The sequence below is a fragment of the Arachis duranensis genome, unplaced genomic scaffold (assembly GCF_000817695.3).
Source record: "Arachis duranensis cultivar V14167 unplaced genomic scaffold, aradu.V14167.gnm2.J7QH unplaced_Scaffold_165934, whole genome shotgun sequence".
Classification (NCBI taxonomy): Eukaryota; Viridiplantae; Streptophyta; class Magnoliopsida; order Fabales; family Fabaceae; genus Arachis; species Arachis duranensis.
Window position 1 is genome coordinate 3,118,526 of NW_026264258.1, and position 10,034 is coordinate 3,128,559.

A 10,034-nucleotide genomic window follows, 5' to 3' on the forward strand; every position below is an offset into this window, starting at 1 on the left:
AAATTGGAGTTATTCAAATATGGACATTGGTATCGGAAAATCAACACATAATTGACGATTTGAAAGTGATTGCAGATATCATGTTTGAGAGTTGGGAGAAAAAGTAAATGGAATGATTTAGAAGGAGAGGAACGGAAAACGAAAGGAAGATTTGATATCTTTAAACCATTTTTTTTTATTTATGAGCTTAACATAAATAAGAAGAAGTTTGAAGGTTTATTATTATATGCTTTTAATTTTTTTATTAAAATATTAGAACAAAAAATCGTTACAAATAATAATAATTATTTATTAGGAATGATCTTTTTAAAATTTATTCAATCCATAAATATGCAGTTACTCATTTTCATTCTTTATCATCCGACACTTTTTTTATGTAATATGATATATTCAAGATATTTAAAATATTTTTTTGTGGTGAGATATTTTTTTTCAATTTTTATTTTTATGTTAGTAATATTCTCTTCGTGGTGAACTTTCATTTTATAAGCAAATTGTAACACCTCTAAAATTTCTCTTACCAAAAATAGAAAAATTCGAACTCGTAACTTTTTAAGTAAGTATAAAAAGACTATATCATTTAAACTACAAATTTAATTTTTATTTTAAATCTTCTATGAATTATTTCATTAAGACAATGTGGTTGACAAAAAGTAAAAAACTATACACCATAATATATATATTATTAGATATATTAGTATGTAACTTCAGAATTAATATAAAAATATAGAGACTTATATTATGTATAACTCTTGGTGTAATATTATACAATAAAAGAAATTCTTATGTCGTACTATCTTTGAATCTCACATTAATTATAATTTCATTATACATGTTCTAAATTGCACAATCATATGCAATTCTTAATTTTTTTTCTCCAAAATCTTTCATAAAATGTCTCTTAATACCTTACTACATGCCTTTTCTAAATCATTAAATATTTAAATATCATGTGTAGAATTTTTTTTATCACTCTAATACCTCTCATTCTTCTCTTACTTTAGTTCTAACGGAATATTTATCAAGAAAAAAAAAGTTGATTCTCTATGTTTAATATAAACACATGTTCATAAACGATAACTAAGTATCTTTTCATTTTTATTTTTATTTTTATTTTTATTTTTATTTTTACTTCTTTAACAATAGCAATTCATGTTAATCAATTTTTTAATTTAAATTTCAAACAAACAATTACCAATTATAGTATTTTGTCCAATAATGACTTCTATACCGACAAAACATTACACTCCACAAAAGTTGTTGACACTTGAGAGTTGACCCTACCTACCTGCGCACTTTAGCAGAGGCAAATATGCTCCTCTCCACTTGGTTCCTTAATTGCTTTCCGCAGTTCTTGGACCGTATCTTTCTAACATGCGCCATGGGATCCCTCTCCTAATCTCCTCTTTCATTTTGATTAGTTTTCTTCCACCAATTTTAGTGACCCAAGTTATCACGTTGTTGTGTACCAAAATAATATGCTTCTTTTTATTTATTTTGTTAATGGAAAATTCAGAAAAAAAAAGTGATTGGTGGAGAGTGGCTACTGTATTTTATTTTACTTTTTTTTTTTATTTGAAAGGTACTTGGTCAAGTTGTAGCCTTGTAAGTTTGTCTTTTGGAACATTGTGTCGGAGCTGAAAAATTTAAATATAGGGCTAAAATATTATATTTTAAATATATTGTATTTTTACTTTTTTTTTAATGTGGAGATTGTTTATCAAAATAAATCAGAGTATGATTTTAATTTTAATTTTTTATTTTTTTTAAATAAAAATTAGAGAATCTGATTTTAATTTTAAATTGTAAAATTTTTTAAGGTCATAAGTTCGATTTCAGTATTTTAAATTTTATAATTGTGTGAAAAATAATTGGAATTCGATTTTAATTTTAAAAGTATTTTAATTATCAGAAGACAGAAATTGAACCCTTCAATTTTGATGTTATAAAAATTGGAAAATAATAATGGTTAGTTTAGTTTTTGAATGTTTTTTGTTTTGAATGTTTTTTTGTTCGTAACAATTTGTTAAGAGAGAAAATAAAATCGTTTTTTATTTTTGCATAAAATTTAAAAAATATTAAAAATGGAAAATGGAAAATAAAAATAAAATTCAATTATACTATAACTTTTTTAACTAATATTCGGTATAATATTACCAATGTTTGACATTTTGTTCAGCTTTGATTTTTTTTTTAATTTTGATTGTTTTAAAAGTCGATCATTTTACTATAAGAAAATACACACGTATATATTGTATTTATATTCATTTTTAAAAAAGAAATTGATTCTTTAGTTATAACCTCTTCTTTAAAATTAAAAAAATTGGATAATCAGTTATTTATTTGCATTTTTAATATGTTATCGTTATAATTACTATAACATCAGGATTTCATGAATCCCTGAAATTCTTCTGATGCAATAACATGAAAGGAAAAATTAAAATGGGTAGATTATTAAATTATCATTTGCCTAACTTACATACCAAAAAGGTTTATAGTATAAAATATGATTGTGAAAAGTCATTGAAAACAAAATCTCCATTTTCTAGCATAAATCACTACTAGCAATTTTTTCCTTTTTTTTCTTTTTTTTTTAAACAGTAAATTAGTACACTTATAAACAAAGAGAGTACAAACATAAAATATTAGTTTGAAAAGTTCTTGAAAACAAAACATTCATTCTAAGCTATAACATGAAATCACAGCTAGCAAATATTTTTTACCTTTAATTCTAAATAATAAATAAAGGGGTTAATTATTATCCCATGTCCTTAGCTTATATACCAAAAACAGTACATAATATAAAACATTAATAATTTGAAAATAATTTAAAACGAACGCATCATTTTATATCATGAATCAAAGCTAGAAAAAAGGTGCTTCTACTTTTCATTTTTATTTTTTGGTAGATTATTATGCTTTCTGTTACACAATAATTCTCCCAAAACAAAAAACCAAAATGCAAAATTCACATGAAATAAGAAAAACATATAAAATCAAGATTACATGAATAGACAAAATTGCCCTTGAAGAAAAACATAAACTTCTAATAGTATATAATTAATTCATCACATCACTTGTAGAATTAATATAAAAGTGACAATGAATTATAATTTAAATGGCATAATTTTTTATTCTTACTTAAAAATCTTGAAATTTGAGTCTCATTCTTAATTTAAATAAAAAAATATAAAAATAAAAATATATAAAAAAAATTAATACTATCTAATCCAGATATTATAAACAAAACACATACTGTAAATTTAACAAAATGGTAATAAAATATTTATTTTAAAACACAATATTTATTACTAGTAAATATATATAATAATAAAAAATATAAGATTAATCGATATTATTTTTTAACTAAAAAAATTGGATTCCAATCTTTAAAATAGTAAAAGTATAATTTTTTTATGAGTTATATATAATGAAGGGTATTTTAGGAAAAAAAGATAATTTATTTATTTATTTTTATGTGAAGTTAATAGTTAAAAAATATTAAATAATAATTTAGTTAAACATGTTAAATCATCTAAGAGTTCTTAACTATAAATTTTATATAAAGACTATTGTATGTGAATTTTTACCAAAAAAAATTATATACCAATTCTCTTGCATATATATATTTTGTAGAATAAAGTGTTACATCTAAGCAAAATTTTTATCTAAGCTTATCTAAGTTGATGTAACAACTTTTTAAATCATGCGCTTCTTTTTAAATTTGAACACGCATATTTTTCTTCTTTTCTTCTTCTCCTCCCTCTCTTAGAGATTATCAATTCAATTCAATTCAATTCAAAACACATGCATCCATTCACTTCAAAACAATTCAATTCAATTCACAATAAACCGAACATGTTATTAAGGTGAAACAATTGTATAGTACTAAATGAACGGAACATTATTTATTATATAAAATCAAATTCAAAACAGTTTTCTGCATAATAAATCAAACACATTATTAAGGTGAAACAATTGTATAGTACTAAATCAACGGAACATTATCTATTATATAAAATCAAATTCAAAACAGATTTCTGCATAATGAACCGAACACGTTATTAAGGTGAAACAATTGTATAGCACTAAATGAATGGAACATTATCCATTATATAAAATCAACTTCAAAACACCTATGTCTACAATTTAGAGATTATCAATTCAGAACACCTGCATCCATTCAATTCAATTCAATTTAGCAATTAGTATTGTTGGTGATGACAATAACGAAAGAGGAGGAGAAGAAGAAGAAGAAGAGAAGAAGGAGAAGCAGAAGAAAAATCTACGTGTGCGAAGAAGGAGGAGGAGGAGGAAGAGGTATGCGTGAATTTGAAAGAAGAGGACGCGTATGCGTGTATTTGAAAGAAGAAGAAGAAGAAGAAGCACAGGAGAGAAGAAGAAGAGTGGTGGGGAAGGAGAAGAAGAAAAAGCACATGTAATAACGCTCTTTTAATGAGAGTGGTTTTTGTTAATGTTAGACATACTTAGATAAATTTAGATGAAAAAAATATCTAGACGTGTCCTATTATTATATAGTGTAAATTATTATTATTATTATTATTATTATTATTATTATTAAATGTCTTTAGTTTAATAGAGTTAATATTTAGTTTGGTCTCTAAAATTTAAGATCAGACTCAATTTGATTCTCGAAATTTCAATGGACTTGTTAGATTTCAAAATTTGTAATGGTAACTCGCATGAATTTTTGCTCCGATTTGAATTTCTTGCCCAAATTTCATATGATCGAGACATATTAGAGCTTATAAAAGTTTGACGGTTATTTTCAAAGCTCCAAAATTTTTAAATTGAACTTATTATTTTCGTCTCATAAAAATATTAAAAATCTAGTCAAACTTATAGAAGATTTAATAATCTCATAAAAATATTGAAAATTTAGTCAAATTTATAGAAAGTTTAATAGATCTCAATTACATAAAATTTAAATAAAAAATCTTAAATTTAATAAATTAACGTATAAAATCAATATATTATTCACAAAAATTAATTCAAAAACTAACGTAAATTATTATAATTAATTTATAAAATATAAATTGAGACTATTATAATTTTACAAATCAATTTAAATTCCACCCAAAAATTTCAGTACAAGAGTATTAACTCAGCATTTTATACCCCCAAAAAAAGGTAGATATGATATAAAATATTAAGTTTCCTAAGTTAGAATATGAAGGCAGCAAAATAGGGGTGTGTGACTGCGCTGAGTTATATAGTAACCACTTAACTACGCACTCTTCTCTTTCTCTTCTCTTCTCTTTCTTTCGCTTATAACAACAAAAGCTTATCATCTTCCAACACTTCCAATGGGTATGTCTTATCTTAATCCCTATTCTACCCTTCAATTCTTACTTGTTCATTCTTTCTACCTTCTGGGTTTTCTTAATCGCTGCTTTTTCCACATCAAGTTTGATTTTTTTCTTTCCTTTTTTGATTTTCTTTGAATCCATAATTGTATGGCTAAGAAACAAAATATGGGGTTTTCGTTTTGGGGGGAATTTTTCTTTTCTTGGGTGGAAGTTCTGTTCTTTGCAATACCGAATTTGTTCAATCAATTCCTTTTTTAATTTGGTTCCATAGGAAAGAAAATAGATGAATAAATAAAGGGAGAGTGTGAATTGTTATTCTCATAGTGTTGATTTGATTTGAGTTTTTGTTCTCTTTGTCTTGTTTGGTTTACACTCATGGAGTTTTTCTGTTCCTTGATTCCTTCTTCTGTTTAAGCATAATTATTAAACAGCTATGCCACACCACGTGTCTTAGTCTTAACACTTCCCTTAATCTACAACCTTTTTTTCATTTGTGGTTCTGCTTTTTTTCCTTCATTTACTTGTTATACTTGTGTTGTATCACTTCTTTTATTTGGAATTTTGAGTTTCAATAGCTTTATGTGTTTGTTTTCTTTTTTATAATTCAATGTTATGTTTCTCTTTCATCTGATTGATTTATCTTGTCTCATGCATAAATAGCTTTAATTTCAGAGGTTAATATGAGTTTCTCTCACTATATGGATGATGAATATGAGAAACTCTTCAGAAGAATGAATCCACCAAGGTACCAAATTTTCTTCAAGTTTTTTCCCCCTTAGTTTGAATTTTTGATTCCACATATTTGTTGACTTGTGTGCTTCTCGTTTCAGAGTTGTAATTGATAATGAATCCAGCAAGAAAGCCACTGTTATAAGGGTATGGAGTTGAATTCGATGTCTAGTTCTTCGATTTTTTGGAGTTCTGCAATTCATTTTTGTTTATATAATTCGTGGTTTTCGCCATCTTATTGAGACTTTTGTGCCTTTTGCTAATGAAATTCGGTTTGTTTCGCAGGTGGATAGTGCAAACAAGCATGGAATACTCCTTGAAGTAGTGCAAATTCTGACCGATCTAAACCTCATCGTAAATAAGGCTTACATCTCTTCAGATGGAGGATGGTTCATGGATGGTAATGTCAAAGACGCACTTGCTTTTGCTAGTATTAGACTACTAGTACATTGAGAATTCTGAAAATATATTAAATTTTAGGTCAATATGTGTGCACTTGCGCGCACGCACGCATGTGTGTGATATTTGGGGATATGAGGATTTCTTATTCAATTTAATTTCCATGATACTTTATGTTTTAATAATATACATATAATCAAAAAAATTTTGACAAGAAAACTTGATTGTTTTGCTATATTGTACCAGTGTTTAATGTCACTGACCAGGACGGAAACAAGGTCATGGATGAAGCTATTCTGGACTACATTCGAAAGGTTAGATTCATTCGGTGATCTTTAACTGGTTTTCCGTGGTTAATAGGCTCTTGAATTAACTCCTAAAATCATTTGAGTTGACGAGTTCTCGAGTTTGACAACCTTGTTTGTTTATTTGTTTGTTTGTTTTATCCTTTTCAGTCACTCGGCCCAGAATCATGCTGTACATCGTCCATGAGATCTGTCGGAGTCAAGCAAACTATGGACCACACCGCCATAGAACTAATGGGAAGCGATAGGCCAGGATTGCTTTCAGAAGTGAGTGCGGTGCTAACCGACCTCAAGTGCAACATAATCAATGCAGAGGTGTGGACTCACAATACCCGTGCAGCCTCCGTGATGCATGTAACGGACGAAGAAACTGGCGCTGCAATCACCGACCCTCAAAGGCTTTCACTAATTAAAGAACTCCTAGCCAATGTGCTTGGTGGCGGCAACAAAGTCAGGGGAGCTAGCAGTGTAGTCACCGAACAAGTTACGCATACTGATAGAAGGCTTCACCAGATGATGTTTGCCGATAGGGATTATGAACGACCCGATGACAATGAGTTTGATGAGAAGAGAAGACCAAAAGTGACCGTTGTGAATTGGTCCGACAAAGATTACTCTGTTGTCACTATCCGATGCAAGGATCGAGCAAAGCTTCTGTTCGATATTGTTTGTACTTTGACAGATATGCAGTATGTGGTTTTCCATGCAAGTATCGATACAGAGGGTCCAAATGCATTTCAGGTATTAATGTATTATGCTCATATACACGCTTGGAGCACCATGTGTATTCCTTCGATATGTTTAAATGACATTTATGAAGCAAAATGGTAAATACTTTCTGTCTTTATATGCAGGAATATTACATTAAACACATAGATGGATCCCCCGTAAAATCGGATGCAGAAAGACAAAGAGTGATTCAGTGTCTTGAAGCTGCAATTCAGAGAAGAGTATCCGAGGTACGTCATTAGGGTGTGTTTGTTTTCCGCTTTTTCTAGCAAAAGTTTCACTTTTTATTTATTTGCATAAGTTTATACTATGATCAGAATTTTAAAGAAAAATAATTAATTTGAAATCTTTATGGAAAAGATAAGTAAGTAGCTTCTCTGTAAAATCAGTATTCACTAAAATCACTTTTTCTAAAAAGAATCAGAACCAAACTCAGCCTATATTTTCTGAATTTTCTGCATTATTTCAATCAGAAGCTAGCATACATTGAAAATGACCCATCATATTTTATGGTTTGACTTTCGCTGTATGATTCTGCTAATTAATTAATATTCTATGCTCCAAAAGTCTTACTACCCTATAAATACTCATCTCTCAATTATTTATACAAAATGCAAGTCATGCATATTTTTGTTTTCTTTTTTTTTTTCCTGCTAAATAAACAAACCTTAAAAGTAGATTTCCAAAATATTTTTGTGAGTTGTGATCATTAAATTTTTTTAATTGTTAATTTACCACTTAAGTGGCTGTATAATAAAAAATATTTTTGCGCATCAAAAGTACCTGTTTTAATTTTTTCTTTCATTTTTTTTAATATGCTAATAGTGCATAGAAATTAAATCTATTAATTATTGCAAGCAACACAATAAATACCATAAAGAATGATGTAAACATTTGAAGATTAGAAAACTATTTCAGTTCATATAATCTGAAAATTAATGTATTACTTTCTTCATATATAGGGTTTGAAGCTAGAACTCTGCACAACCGATAGATTTGGACTTCTGTCCGATGTCACGCGTATCTTTCGAGAGAACAGCCTCACAGTTAACAGGGCGGAAGTGACGACCAAAGGTGGCAAAGCCGTTAACACATTTTATGTTAGTGGCGCATCCGGTTGCCCCGTAGATTCTAAAACCATAGACACCATTCGGCAAGCAATCGGAAACACCATACTAAAAGTAAAGGGTAGGCCGGAAGAGTTGGAACCGGCAACGACACAGGATTCTCCGACAAGGTTCCTCTTTGGTGGGTTTTTCAAATCAAGGTCCTTTGTTAACTTTGGTTTGATAAAGTCTTATTCATGAGAATAAGGTTTGGTGAAAGTGTAAAATATGCTCTCTTCTTTGATTCTATCACTATCTATTTCCTTTTTAGATACAATTATATTGTGTAAATTCAAGCCTCAAGTTTCTGTTCTCAATGGTTCTCAAGGTTTGGTTTTGTTGTTCATCATTGGATCCAATCATAAAGTTGGATTGATGTTGATAGCAGGTTGAGCCTTATTTGTGTAATTCAATTGAAACAATTAGGTCAAGAATCAAACAATTTGTATATAAATTTCTCAACCATGATCTGATTTATCTGGTGTCTTCATTCTTGTTCTTGAATTTATTTTTAATTAGAAAAATTTAGGAACATTATTTGAATATATATAATTTTTAATAACATTAATAGGATTTAAGCTTTATATATCTTCAGTATAAAAATCATGTATTACTTTACATTAGGAAATTAGATGTTGAAAATAAATTAAAATATAGGAACTTTTTGTGAATATAGAAATCTAGGTAAAGGGAGAGGTTCATTCTTGTTACAGGTATTAATCTTACATGAATTTTTTTAATCAAAATTATTACCTATATATTAATCAAAATCTTAATTTTTTTTCGTTTTTTTGGTGACTAAAGATTTTTTTCTTGTATTTGAATCAACACTTATTAATTTTCTATAATCTATCATCCGAAGGTACTATTAAGCTTAAGGTACTGGAAGGAGTAAAATTTAGAAATGAAATTTAGCATATGATTATTGTGTTCAACATTTAAGTTGTGACACTAATAGTGATATTTTAAAAATTGAATGATTGAATCATGATCAGCAACTTCATTTTCAGTCTTCCAGCAAATTGTCTATATAAATATAATAAATTAATAATCATTCTTTTGTTTTTCTCTTTTTTCCCCCTTGTCTTATTTGATAAGCTAGAATCTAGAACCTAAAATATTAGTTTGAGTCTAATCTTGTATTCATATTATAAATTAATTTGAAGATTCTTAATGGTGAATTACATGGAAAGACACTGTATTGAGTCAGAAATTTGAGATATTTTTTATTTTCTATGTTTGTGGGAGTTATGTGCAATTCCCATACTTTTTGCAAGGAATATCTTCCTTCCAAAACCAAAGTTAGTGGCGCCTAACCTTTTCTTTTTCTAATAAACCAAAAAAAAAAATGGATCATTCCATATAAAAAATTTTCCAAACTTTTATTTTATTTCGGTTTCCAAAACCAATATTTTTTACAAAGCATTAATCAATCA

General features: G+C 27.9%; 1 protein-coding gene across 2 annotated transcripts; it reads left to right on the top strand.

Moving 5' to 3' along the window:
- Positions 1 to 5,189: 5,189 nt before the first annotated feature.
- On the top strand, positions 5,190 to 8,860 carry LOC107477357 (ACT domain-containing protein ACR4). 2 transcript variants are annotated; one of them, XM_016097355.3, is made up of 8 exons: positions 5,190 to 5,331; positions 5,991 to 6,075; positions 6,161 to 6,206; positions 6,345 to 6,459; positions 6,705 to 6,772; positions 6,914 to 7,504; positions 7,618 to 7,722; positions 8,455 to 8,860. In XM_016097355.3, exons 1-8 carry the CDS (start codon positions 5,328 to 5,330, stop codon positions 8,797 to 8,799), a joined length of 1,359 nt encoding a protein of 452 aa, XP_015952841.1. In that variant the 5' UTR covers positions 5,190 to 5,327; the 3' UTR covers positions 8,800 to 8,860. The 2 variants fall into 2 exon arrangements, with proteins under 2 accessions (XP_015952841.1, XP_015952850.1); XM_016097364.3 differs by having other exon boundaries at positions 6,003 to 6,075.
- Positions 8,861 to 10,034: the final 1,174 nt, after the last annotated feature.